At 38.9% G+C, this 13,498-nt stretch overlaps 2 protein-coding genes across 3 annotated transcripts; both read right to left on the bottom strand.

Moving 5' to 3' along the window:
- Window positions 1–986: 986 nt before the first annotated feature.
- On the bottom strand, window positions 987–5,010 carry akr1b1.1 (aldo-keto reductase family 1, member B1 (aldose reductase), tandem duplicate 1). Its single transcript, XM_026147091.1, has 10 exons — window positions 4,917–5,010; window positions 4,280–4,447; window positions 3,752–3,868; window positions 2,682–2,759; window positions 2,461–2,583; window positions 2,239–2,345; window positions 2,044–2,125; window positions 1,582–1,665; window positions 1,233–1,315; window positions 987–1,113 (listed from the first exon to the last, which is right to left on the bottom strand). The coding sequence occupies exons 1-10, from the start codon at window positions 4,980–4,982 to the stop codon at window positions 1,071–1,073; spliced, it is 951 nt and encodes a 316-aa protein (XP_026002876.1). The 5' UTR covers window positions 4,983–5,010; the 3' UTR covers window positions 987–1,070.
- A 6,064-nt stretch (window positions 5,011–11,074) lies between these two features.
- Window positions 11,075–13,498, bottom strand: LOC113008962 (dnaJ homolog subfamily B member 9). Of its 2 annotated transcripts, none has more exons than XM_026146943.1 (3): window positions 13,433–13,498; window positions 12,902–13,143; window positions 11,075–12,611 (listed from the first exon to the last, which is right to left on the bottom strand). In XM_026146943.1, exons 2-3 carry the CDS (start codon window positions 13,116–13,118, stop codon window positions 12,142–12,144), a joined length of 687 nt encoding a protein of 228 aa, XP_026002728.1. In that variant the 5' UTR covers window positions 13,119–13,143; window positions 13,433–13,498; the 3' UTR covers window positions 11,075–12,141. The 2 variants fall into 2 exon arrangements, with proteins under 2 accessions (XP_026002728.1, XP_026002729.1); XM_026146944.1 differs by lacking the exon at window positions 13,433–13,498 and adding an exon at window positions 13,233–13,310.

Here is a 13,498-nt window from a genome sequence, read left to right as displayed (position 1 = left end):
AATGCAGTAACACAAAAGACATCAATGTCTGATAAAATAAGGAATAGAAGGGGATTTGACCTTTCACCCAAGGGTGAAGCAATCCTTTCAGGAACCAAAGCACCAGCAACTGGTAAAATTAAAACAAGTTTATTTATTCCCTCAGAGCAACGATATACAGTTAGGATTCTCTTCTTAGGGCACGTGATTTAAATTTTCATCTTATTATCAGGCAACTTCAGCATTTAATGCCAGCTGATCATTTAATCATTAGTGCCTCTAATGTTTCGAGATGACTGAGTTATGGGATATACACGTAGTCAAACTATGCACCACAATGAACTTGTACTAACTTACAGAAAATGGACACTATATATTTTAATGGGAGAAAAGACTGATTGGACAGTTATGATCATCCCTTCTGGCAGTGAGGATGAGTGCACCCCAGGATTAGGTCAGGGGTCAGGCATCCAATGTGATATGTGCTTTTAGATCTTATTAAGGTACCCACATGTAAAAGCCACACCTGCCAGTGGTTTCCTCCCAAAGTCCTACATAAGGTAGTAGTGTCTGACACAATAAGAGATGATGATGATTGATTTACCAACAAAGTCCCCCAAGCTCCCAAAAGTAAGGTGCTTTTTTTCCCCTTTCTCCTAAGAAAAAAAAATTAATACCATATAGGTATGAAAGGACAAATGTTTGTTGTTGTTTTTTTTTAATCATGTCAACAAGAAGATGCTGGGTTTTTTGTACTGGTAGATCTACAGTTTAATTACTGGCTTATTTTGTGCCTTTTCATCCATAATTTTAATTACATGGATTACAACATGATGCATTTACAAACTGTAAATTAGTTCTGGCAGAACTATTTGACATTTTCACTGAAATGCCTCTCTCATTCCAAAACCCTCACTGTGGCTTAAAAAGCAGCTGAACTCACATTCATCCAATGCAAACACAAATGTCCTAACAGGATTTTTAACAAAGCCACACAAGTTGCATTGTTCATTTTATTGATTTATTTTTAAATTCTGGAGGAAACATTCAAGCAAAACTGATATAAACAAGGCATGGTGAACCATATTAACTTAGTATTCTGCATTAAGGGGAAAGTCTTTGTGTTTTGAAGCCCTGGAAAGAGAAGACAAGAAATAGCCATTAATTGATAGCACAGTTTATTTTAGAATAATGCCACGTCTTTATTTTTTCTGTATCCCCTTTACCCTTAATCTTCCTTTATTTTTACTCACCACTGTAATGTGAAGCCTCTCCAGTCCTTATTCAAGCTGAGGATGTCCTTCATGTCATCTTTGCTCAACTTGAAGTCAAACAGCTGAAAAAGAAAGAACCGAAAAATAACTTATAACCTGCACAAACTATATGAGCTGCTCTATGGAACCCAACACGTATAATGAAAATCCAAATGAGAACATAGAAAAACACAAATTTTTGCATAAGTCCATGACCTAAATTCCCCCCAACAATGCAGATTTCTACACAAATAAATCTAAATATGATAACTGCTCAGTGTGAATACACTATATTAGCTAAAAAAGACTAAAAACAAAATCTGCTCATGAATATTTATGATTACTGTACCTGGAAGTTCTCCTTGACACGATGGGGTGTTACTGACTTTGGAATGACAACCACATTTCTTTCGATGTGGAACCTAATCAGAACCTGGGGATATGGTTCAAACGAGCAGTGGTCATTCAGTTCAGTATTATTTAACTTTCCCATGATTTAAATGTTTTTTTAATAAGCCTTCTAATCCACCACATGACAGTATTGATTTTCTTCTTGCTGACGTCAGTAATTTAACTTTTGAAATGTTGCATTGCATAACTGTAAGCACACAGGTTTTGGTTTTCCATGGGAGACAACATGCAGCCAATAACTAAGATATTCAATATTAGTTAAATACTGCATCTCGTTGTTCTCTGGTTGTGCTGCACACTCGTGATCCTACTGTCTGATATCTGACCTTTTACCCAACATGAGATGTCTCATTTAGAAATTCAAATTTCAAAATTCCTGACTTGTGTAATTCCTCAGTACCTGTGCTGGAGTTTTCTTGTACTTTTGAGCAATGGCCTTGATCTTAGGTTCCTCCAGCAGCGAGGGTTCATCAGATGAAGCCCTTTAGTAGAAGAGGACAAGAAAAACAATGTGACACTGTTAATATCCTCGAGAAGTAAAGCTGATTATACTCCTACATTAGCTTTGTTTACAATAGATTGTACATCCTCTTACCAGGGTCTGTCAGGGGAGCCTAGAGGACTGTATGCTGTCACTGTGATGCCTTTTGAGTGGCAGTAGTTGATCATCTTCTCTTGAGTCAGATATGGGTGGCACTCAATCTAAGAAAACAACCACATTTCGGGGACTTTGTTTTATTTTTATTTTCATTTCATCTTTTAACAGTCCATGCCTCCAGAATTCAAAATAAATAAAAAACAATTTTGCAAAATCTACCTGGTGGTTGGCAGGCTTGTGCTTGAGGCCAGGCTTGTTAAGTATGGCTTCAATCTGGTCTTTGTTGAAGTTGGAAATGCCGATAGCTTTGACCAAACCAGCATCCACCAGCTTTTCCATGGCCTTTAAGATAAATCATAAACTGGTTTTAGCACAGCATATTTTAATTTGGTTCAGCAAGTCCACAGGATTATCACTGTGCAATAAGTCATTTATATTACCTCCCAAGTGTCCAAGAAGTTGCTGTTGTCAGAAATAACCTGCCCATTCTCATCCACAGGAAAAAGATCATCTCCTGGCTGCAGTGGCCAAAAGATGTGTTCAAGACAGTATTAAATTTAGACTGCATAGTTCAGTCTGATAATACAATTCAATTTTATTTTATTTATATAGCGCCAAATCACAACAAAAGTCGCCTCAAGGCGCTTCGTATGAGAAAAACCCAACAATCATATGACCCCCTATGAGCAAGCACTTTGGCGACAGTGGGAAGGAAAAACTCCCTTTTAACAGGAAGAAACCTCCGGCAGAACCAGGCTCAGGGAGGGGCGGCCATCTGCTGCGACCGGTTGGGGTGAGAGAAGGAAGACAGGATAAAAGACATGCTGTGGAAGAGAGACAGAGGTTAACAACAGATATGATTCAATGCAGAGAGGTCTATTAACACATAGTGAGTGAGAAAGGTGACTGGAAAGGAAAAACTCAATGCATCATGGGAATCCCCGGCAGCCTACGTCTATTGCAGCATAACTAAGGGAGGATTCAGGGTCACCTGGTCCAGCCCTAACTATATGCTTTAGCAAAAAGGAAAGTTTTAAGCCTAATCTTGAAAGTAGAGATAGTGTCTGTCTGGAAGCTGGTTCCACAGAAGAGGGGCCTGAAAACTGAAGGCTCTGCCTCCCATTCTACTTTTAAATACTCTAGGAACAACAAGTAGTTCTGCAGAGCGAGAGCAAAGTGCTCTAATAGGGTGATATGGTACTACAAGGTCATTAAGATAAGATGGGGCCTGATTATTTAAGACCTTGTATGTGAGGAGCAGGATTTTGAATTCAATTCTGGATTTAACAGGAAGCCAATGAAGGGAAGCCAAAACAGGAGAAATATGCTCTCTCGTTCTAGTCCCTGTCAGGACTCTTGCGGCAGCATTTTGGATTAGCTGAAGGCTTTTCAGCGAGTGTTTTGGACATCCTGATAATAATGAATTGCAGTTCATTATAAACACTATTATATCACAGAGATTTTAGAGAAAGTTAACTGTATTGTAAGGACTGGACAGAAGTTTCCAGACCTTGGTCCCCATTGGGAAATGCATGAGGTAAAGATCCAGGTAGTCCAGCTTCAGGTCCTTGAGAGTCTTCTCACAAGCTGTTCTCACCAGAGATGGAAGGTGAAAGGTGCACCATAACTAGGAAAAATAAGCAGGAGTTTTACAAACAAGGTGTCTCATTTCCCCCAACGCTGTAAACATGTTATAGTATGACCATTGTACCCTCATTATTTCCTTATGCAACTAACAACATAACTACTATAAAGGTACTGCTGCTTAGCTGCTCCTTTATTTCCAGAGTGGTTGCTTTTGATTCAGCTTAGATACCCTTCCTGACACAACCCTTCCACCGACCCTTGGAACCAGCACTAGGAATTCACTAGCTTGTGTCTTTATCCCATCTCAGCTGGGGATCTTTCATGTAAAGGGATCACCATGGTGTGGAAAGCCACATGCCTCAGGTTGTCTTCCAAAGCCACTGCTTTGGAAGACAACCTGAGATAATAAAATGGTTTATACTCATTTTTATTGGCTCTCTCTAAAGCTCACCTTGCTCACAATGAATAGGTCTTCCCTCTTTACCACTCCTTGATCAATCATTGCATGGATTCCAGCTCCAACTTCTTCTTCATTCTGATACACATAAGCGCCATCTATGTGTCTGTAGCCACAACTTATGGCGACTTTCACGGCCTCAGTCACTTTTCCTGGTTCTGACTGCACAGGTAAGGTGATAGAAAAACATGGAATGAATAAAGCAAGTGTGAATCGCAAGAAGGCAAGCAGTTTGTGACCGCTGCGTTGTTATGGTAAAATGATGTTGGAATAAAGACCAAAAAGGACAAGATAAGTACTGCTGGAGTTATTGGACTGTTTAATTCATTCATGCATACCAGTGACATCGCGTCACGTAGGATTAGCCTCTACAATCCAGTTTATTTTACTTTAGTTGCACTATGTAAATAACATGTTACTTTGGTTTCTTTTGTAACCAGACTCTATCAGCAAGATAGGGAATTTGTTATATAAAAACAAATTAAATATAAATAGTACAGATAACATAGACGAGTGAAACCAGTGAAAAATAATGAGAGTAGCAGAAATATTCATTGAAAAGTAGGGTGAGCATGGACAGATTAGCAGTCTCCCACAGAGCTAGTTTAAAACAAAAAAATCTAAGACTTACCCTCCAGGTGCCCAGACCCACTATTGGCATCTTTGCTCCATTGTTAAGTGTAACAGCAGGTATCATCTTAGTAGCTTTGAAGTAACGTTCTCAACCTAGTCGGAACACTCACTGTTTGAATGTACTGACTCATGCTACTATATACTCTCTCTAATAGTAGGAGGAGACCGTCTCTTACATAATCATAATATCAGTGAAATAGGAAGGCTTTCAATGGGCCCCGCTTTTCTTACACACAGTGCAGAAATATTCTGTTAGGTGTACATAAAATTTTTTAACGGGTAGTTCTAAAATTTCCACAATTTGGATAATGTGGAAAATTTGAAAGTAATGTCTTTATTCAGTCTGAGCATAATTCTGAAAAGCTGCAAACAAAATTATTGTGTTACTGAAACTGACATTTGACTGCATCTCACTTTAAATTGGTAACCTCTTATATGTGTAAACATAAATCCGCAGACAAAGTAAAATGAAATTTTTTAATTGACACTTACCATTGATACCTCTTACAACGATGCAGCAATAGATGACTCCTCTAGAGTTTACAAAAAACATGTCTGTGACATCAATTAGTGTATAGTCACTATAACGTTCACAACCATATACAGTGCTGTAAACTTGTCAGAATCGAGGCAGTAAGCAGTCTCAGTTGTGTCAAGAGTTTACAGGAAAGTGAAAAGTTAGTATACAACCATCACAGGAACGCAAAGTATTGTAAATAAGATTATGCAATTTGATAAAGTTTCTATTAGCACGGCTTGCGATTTTAGGTCAGTCTGAATGAATTAATCCCCCCTCAAAAATAATCTTTGAACACAGGACGCGGAGGAGAAGAGACAGCAACGTGTGTTAATTAAAAAGCTTCAGCGGAAGATTGCTGCAGGGTTTATTCAGCAAACCAAGGTTAGGAAAGCCTTTCAAAATATATGCTCCCAAGACCAAAAATCTGTCAGAACTCACTTACTATAAACTAGTGGGAAACACACACAAAAGAAAAATTTTCTTTTTCTGACTGAGTTGGGTTTACAGCAGTAGGATAGTGAAGCAGTAACTTTTTGTTGACTAAAGGCCTGTTCTGTCAAGGTGAAGACGTTGTAAATATAAGTGCGTTTATTGAGATGTTGGTGCATGTTATCTTCAGAAGGCAAAAGATAACATGTGATTCAGCACTCTGTTCTCAGAACAAAATGCTGAATCATGCAGTGAATATTACTTCAGCAACACACTGAAAACTACAGCTGCAGATTCAATGATATGTTAAACGTGACATGTCAAAGTGGAAATATGTCTAAATGCAGATGTTCTCACAAAGATCACAACGTTAATGATAAAAACTTTAAAAACTTTTCTCTGCTCATTAGAGTTAATATAGATATACAGTCCTCCTCTTTGTCAGGAACAGTTTGTTCTTATGGGTGCTTGACCCTGTTTAGCTGAATTCCAAAAGAATAACTATGTTATGTAACCGGAAGGTCACCGGTTCGATCCCTGGGCTCTTTGTTCTGGTCGTTGTGTCCTTGGGCAAGACACTTCACCTACCGCCTACTGGTGATGGCCAGAAGCGCCGATGGCACGATATGGCAGCCTCGCTTCTGTCAGTCTGCTCCAGGGCAGCTGTGGCTACAACTGTAGCTGCCTCCAGCAGTGTGTGAGAGTGAATGAATAGTGGAAGGATATATGCAATCCATTATTATCCTGATAATATGTATGTTTTTATGTATATATGTATATATATTTTCACAATTTTTTGTTTTCAAACTGATTTTGATTATGACTTCTCTTTTACACCAAGCTTCCTTCAAGGAGATAAAAGTTAGGCCCAAGGTTTTCTTTCCAAAGCACCAGATCGAAATCTACTCGATTACCTTTTGAATGTGGTGGAACAAGACAAATCGCACAGACAAATCTGCAGCAATTGTGCGATGATATCATGTCAATATGGACCAAAATTTCTGAGGAATGTTTTCAGGACATTGCTGAAATTGATGCCATAAAGAATACCAGAAAAATATGTGTGTGTCCTCAGCAGCCACACCGAAGATGTGAGCAAGTGGGTGAAAATTTTATCCGACAGACAACTCACCCAAGCAAAGCAAAAGGGTTGAACTTTGCTGTGACACCAAGACAAATCCCGCTAGTGGAACTGATCACAGTGACAGAAACAGCAATTCAAAATAACAACATTGCAGATGTGGAAGCAGAGCAACTACAGATGAAGGTTTCGGCCTGTCCCAGCAATGCAAAGGTTGCGGTGATGATACAGCAATGCAGGAGGAGGAGAAGAAAGCATTCACATCGCTTAATAATGAGAACAGCAATACCATCCGTCCAGCAGACAAGGGTAAGTGCACAGTTTTGCTAAACCAGAAAGATTATTGTGAGAAAATTTTGTCACTGCTCAGTGACCCTTTGCATTAGTACCTACTTGAATTGACTCACCACGGACGGACGGTGAGGCAAGAATATACCTGCTGCTCAGTCTGTGGCTTTTCGTCAGACGCTGGGAGCACGGAGTTTGGTGGGGTTTTTCTCCCGTTGCCGGATTTCAAAAAAGGTGGTTTTGATTTCCATGAACAAGCCGAGTTGGCAAAACTACAGATATTCTGTGCTTATGTAGAAGTACAGATACTACTGTTAAAAACTACTCCAGTAAAAGTTGAAGTACTGAGTCAAATTCTTTACTTAAGTAAAAATAGAACTGTACAAGCTCTGAAATGCACTCAAAGTAAGAAAGTAAAAAGTAGCTCTTTGGAGGATGTTTCTATTTGTGTGCAAAGCTATATGAACCTTGTGTTATATTATTGTGTTATATTAACATAATGATAAAATAATATTAATAGATGGGAATACAAACGTTCAGTCTAACTTTTTTAAAATTCTAATTATACTCAGCTTGAATCTGAAGGGAAAAAAAGGAAAATATATCTATTTTCTGTTGCCTACATTGTAGAGGATGACTTTGCCTCAAAACAGGAAAATGTGTACAGTAAAGTGGGATTCAGCAGGTGGGGGAACCCTAAAATTGGTTGTAATCGCTGAGTGTGGAGGGGGAAAAAAATCATAACTGACAATAATTTCTATTGAGAACTTCAGGAGACTTTCAGACTAGTGTACAGGCTGTGATCAGCTGACCTGCTGCTCTTTGTGGATTTACACAACGTAATTAAACCAGATGTCAGCAGATATTTCATGAGCTGTCCTGCTGATTCCATCCTCCACTGACAGCAAGCATTGTTTCTGCTGCCTTTTTTCTAGATGGTATAAATTTGGTATGAAGGTGCAATTCAGTCAATGAATCTAAGCATCATCAGCTGAGGTTCATATGAATGTCTGCTACACTTGATGCAACCTTACTCTGACCATGAACGACAGTCACTGGGCACCAGTCACACATTGTTCTTTACTTTAGAACCATCACAGTACAGCGAATTAACCTGTTTATCCTGCACTAACCTGTTTATTTTCATGCAGCTTTTAAATAGCAGTTAGTCTACCTCGATTTGTTTTACAGCACATTTCACAATATGAAAAAAACATAATGTTGAATGTACAGACCGAATATCTGATTTAAAAACATGAGGAATTACATGTAAGCTTTACATTTACAGTTTATCAAATACCACTAAACAGTCCTTACATTTAAATCCAATCTCTCTTCTTTCTCTCATGTCTTTCTTATCTTTCTCCATCTCTGAGTAAAGTTAGCCCTCTTTCTTTTCTCTCCTGTGAAATACAGCAACTGGACCTTTAACTAGCAACACACTGTGTGACATATTGCACACAAACAGTTTGTGTTTGCTGATGTTTGTTAGGCTGATAGATACCTTGCATTTGAAACTACCTGCCACTTTTTTTAAGCCACTCCCTTTATGTTTGCTCCTCTTCAGTAAGGCTAGCTAGATCCTGAAGTACCGCAACTTATAGACACCTGCAGTCATTCTGGTGTTGTGTCAAGCAAGCAAGAAAGAAGGAAAGAAAGAAAGAAAGAAAGAAAGAAAGAAAGAAAGAAAGAAAGAAAGAAGATTAATACACGAACAGGACTGCCTTTCATGTTACAGTTTAGTCTCAAATCGCTTTGATGCCTGAAAGCTGGCAATGACAAAACTTCCCTCAAATGCATTAAAGCTAAAGTAATGAGTCTGTTTTGAAAATGTAAGGAGAAGAAAGCACAGATATTTGTTAAAACATGTAGGGAGTAAAAGTGGTCAGGAAAAACAACTACCTTTACCGGAAATTTGTACCTAAGTATAGTAAGGAAGTATTTGTAGGAGTCAAGGAGGCCACTTACATCGAAAGGGAAATACCATCTCTGAAATAGATGTTAAACGCTTGAGTATTTTGCATAAAAAAATAATATGTATTTAATGTGAGATGGCTTCATGCCCAACTAGCAGAGCCTGCCCTACAATTTAACCAAACCAGTTACCTCATTTGTATCACAGTGTTATATGTGTGTTGTCATAAAAGACAAGATAACAAATGCTTTATTAGAGCTTTATAAAGAAATCTGCAGTGTCATGCTAGCTCTGTGACGCTGCAGATTTGCAAGACCATGGTGTGCTGGATCTCTAACCTTATTCAAATTTATGAAAAATATGATGGCCATCAGGATTACTTGTTAACCAGTGTTTATTACTTATTAGCCAACCTTATCACCACAGAGCTCTCTGCTAATACACATGCTCACTTCATTTTTTTTTTTTCAAATGGAGACGTTAAGGGGATTGCTATGCCACAGTCTTTTTTCTTCTACTTTCTCTCTTGTTGTTTTTAATATTTTATTTTATTATCTTGTGGTTGGATCTCATGAGCATTCGGTTTTAATGCTTTAACCCTCCTGCTATGTTTGTTTCTCAGGTACAGCAATTAAGTTAAGCTTTTGCTTTGTACTTGAGGAAAACCCACTAAATGACATAGAGAAATTGTAGGAAAATGGTTTGCCATTTCATGAAATGAAATAATTATGTTATTTATTGCTGTGCTGGATAAACAGTGGGTAAAAATATGTAATTAAGCCAACTTTAGATTTCAAGATTGAAAGATAAAACAGGGAGGGGATTTAAGGAGAGGAGATGCAGTTAGAGTCATAAGTATTTTGACAACAGCAGATTTTTTTGAAAATATAGTCTCTCAGTGGATTATGAGAGAAATTCAAACTTTGACTTTATTTAAAAGTGTTTAATAAAAGTATTGTATTGAGTGTATAGGTGTTACAGATACCCCTCTGTGAATCGCTGCCTTATCGTGGTGGAGGCGTTTGTGTGTCCCAGAGATCCCAGGAGCTATGCTGTCAGAGAGATTTTGCACCCTGGTAGGGTCTCCCATGGAAAATTAGAACTGGGTGAGGGAGCAGACAAAGAGTGTTTCAAAAGACCCCTATGAGTATACGATCAAAGGAACGGTTCACCCTTCTTGTAATGCATTATAGCCCGAATTTTAATAAAAAGCATTACCTAGGTTTCTAACCCACCATGTTGTTATTTTTGTCAAGGTTGCCTCTGTGTCACCTGATAAGCCAATGAATGTTGCAGATTGCGCTCAAAACACTTTTCCTGCTTTAAGAAAGTATGACCTCTACTGGAAGTAGGCAAGAATTGCTTATCAGGTAAAATGCTGGCAAAACTGAAAGTGGGTTACTTGTGTATTTTGGTAACTGGGTGACCCAAATAAGTAAAATTGGGGGGTGGGTTATGATCCATGCATTTGAACCCTTAAAAAGAGCGTGAAAAACTGTCTTTCAGTCAAATCAACTATTAAGTTTCACATAAGAATCATCCAATGTGCAGTTGTGTTGTGTTATGTAAATATCCTTGAGTGGATCTCTCACTTACTGTACAAAACTGATACAGTCTGTTTATCTGAGACTGTATAACACGTATGCATGTAAAACAGTGTGCAGAAGCCAGTGCAGCAACTTGCACTTTGTGGCTTCACACATCAAGCAGCTTCTCCTTTTAGTTGCATCTCATCTCATGAGACCACATGACACGGAACTTATTCTACATTTGCATTGGTGTGTGCTTCACATGCAAATATAATTCATATTTTATAATCAGAATACAATCATAAACAATAAAGCACATTAATAACAAAGACCAATTACACAAGTGCATTACTGCCTCCCTCCTTTCCCAATTCAGTTAAACACAAGCACAAACTTTCCTCTAATATATATTTTTTTATTCATTCTCCAAACATTTTGCAACCAATTGATATTCAAGACACTCACGCACGCATTCAAAGTGCAGACATTAGACAATGACATTTACACAGCACGGTCTATAGAAGATAGGCAACATGAAGAGCAAAGGTGCTAAATATTGCACGTTATGATCAGTTTAGGGAATCTTAACTTGTCAGACCACTCAGTTTGACTGGCAGATGAGCCTGGGTGGTTTTTGTGATAGCTGGTCCAAATGAAAAAACAAAACAACAAACAAACAAAAAACAAACAAACAAACAGCCAAGCAATCACGCATGCAAACACCTCCGCCGACTTTGCCTGTGGCCAAGTCTGCCAGTTTTTGTCATAGGACTGATGTTAATTTCCAACCCTGACTGAGTAAAAGGTAGATGCCACTCTGTTGGAAGAGGGAAAAAAACAACAACCAAAAAAAAACCTAAACGAGGTAACAGTTGATAATGGCCAAACTGTACACATTCCAGGTGAATGTAGTGCATCCACAAATGCAGTTAGAAGAATTGATTGTTAATGTATCCTTTCACCAAAATAAAGAAAAAAAAAAGGGGGTTGTCAGGAAACCAAATGTGCAAAACCTGCAAGTCTTGGTTTTGGATGAGAAAAAGGTTTCTATTGATGAGATAAAATAAAATATGGCCTATATAGCTGCAGAGTTATGGTTTCCCATTTTCACAAATGTGAATTCTAACGCATCTAATTGCTTCACTGCTCAAGAGAAAAGTACTCTTTTTAAACTAAGCATAGGCCATGCCTGAGAATCAGATTGTAAACATAACGAACCTGGAAAGCGAGGTGATAGGGAGGTATCTGACTGATCTTAAGACTTATTACTATGCTATAATAATAATATGAATGAGTTATTGCTTGGAAGCAGCCATTTTTCAGGCTAGCTTAGATATTTGTTCATACAGGAAATTACATGCAATTACAAAAAGCCACACAAAGCCACTCTGTTTCACCAAGTGATAAATTAGCTTTCAATTTCAAAAACCACAAAGAACCCCCCCCACTATCCAGCCTGTCTTAAGAGCAGTCAGTGAAGGTGGTCACCATGTTCCCCCTACGCTGCGTCACTGTCCTGCAGTGTTGCTTCCCTGAGCCCTGAAATCTGTTCTCAGTCCTGGAGCTGTGCGTGTGAAAGGAAAACATCTTCTCCAAGTCCTCAAACATATCATCAAATAGTCCTCCGCCAAAGCTGCCCTGCTGAAACTGCCTCCTGTGCCCATTCATGGCCTCTCGATGAGCCTGGAAGTGGCTGTCAAAGTGTCTCTTGTGGTGGGAATTAGAGTGGGAGTGAAAGTGGTGTTGGTGGTGTTGTTGTTGTTGATGTTGACCAAAAGAGTCAAAGTCTTTGAAAATGTCATCAAAGTTGAATGACTTGAAGTGCTGGTTAAAGTCGTAGTCTCCTCCTCTCTGGCCCTCCCCTGATGAAGCACTATGTCCAAACTGGTCATACTCTTGCCTCTTCTTATCATCCGATAAGGTTTCATATGCTGGAGGACACAAATATATATATAAGATTAAATTCATTAGGAAATAAGTTACAAAAAGCACAGAATGGGGCGTGTAACCCTTTAGCCGTTACCATAGTGTGCAATTACGTCAACAAAAACAAGGAAAGGTGCGACTGCTGGGGCAGATCCTCCCCTTTAAGTCCACTCTAACATCAGAATCCTTAAAAAAAAAAAACTTTTAAGTAGCAACTATTTTGCTTTTAGGTCTCTAGATCAACTGTATGAGGACTCTTTCCCAACAATACAGACTGACATAATGTGTAACTTACCCTCTGCTATTTCTCTGAACTTGGCTTCAGCGTCTGGCCCCTTGTTTCGGTCAGGATGGTACTTCAGGGCCAGCTTGTGGAAGGCCTTCTTGATCTGCCGCTCGGTAGCATCTCTCGGCACCCCTAGTATGTCGTAGTAGTCCCTTTTGGCCAGAATGAACTCTGAGATGAGCAGAATATGCACTGCTAGCAGCAACGTCGACTGCGCTGTGGCCATACTGGTGGTTTAGACACCTTTCCGTCTGTGAGAACAGCATTTAGACAACTGTGTTAAAAACGTTTCACACAATTCTGAAACACTTCTGAAGCCTTAAAAGGATAAAATTGTTACCGTTTTGTCAAACGATACAAGCAGTTATTAACTTTCGAGCGAGTCTGAAGGCAGAAGGCGTCGCAAACAAGAAAAATGACAACTTTTACTGGAAAAGAGGAGTAACTAGTTTGACCTTTTAAAAGCTTGTAAATTATACCCTATAAAGAGCCACCGGCGGCAGCTAAGTTAAAGTAGCTAAGTTAAAACTGAGAGCTTACCTGTATACAAGGTAACAAACAGCCTGGGGATACTGGTGTTAATCGCCGGAGGTTCCAGCTCAGCTG

This window comes from Astatotilapia calliptera, chromosome 17 (genome assembly GCF_900246225.1).
Source record: "Astatotilapia calliptera chromosome 17, fAstCal1.2, whole genome shotgun sequence".
NCBI lineage: Eukaryota > Metazoa > Chordata > Actinopteri > Cichliformes > Cichlidae > Astatotilapia > Astatotilapia calliptera.
Note: the sequence above shows the minus strand (reverse complement) of the source record. Positions and strands in the feature narration are given on the sequence as shown.

Bases quoted from the DNA above. Each gene is read 5' to 3' on its own strand.
- LOC113008962 (XM_026146943.1), bottom strand. From the start codon at position 13,118: ATGGCCACAGCGCAGTCGACGTTGCTGCTAGCAGTGCATATTCTGCTC. The intron at 12,612-12,901 runs GTAAGTTACACA...TGTGTCCTCCAG, and splicing joins GTTCAGAGAAATAGCAGAGG to CATATGAAACCTTATCGGAT.
- akr1b1.1 (XM_026147091.1), bottom strand. From the start codon at position 4,982: ATGATACCTGCTGTTACACTTAACAATGGAGCAAAGATGCCAATAGTG. The intron at 2,346-2,460 runs GTAGATTTTGCA...TTGTTTTCTTAG, and splicing joins ACAAGCCTGCCAACCACCAG to ATTGAGTGCCACCCATATCT. The intron at 1,666-2,043 runs GTACTGAGGAAT...CCATATCCCCAG, and splicing joins ACAAGAAAACTCCAGCACAG to GTTCTGATTAGGTTCCACAT.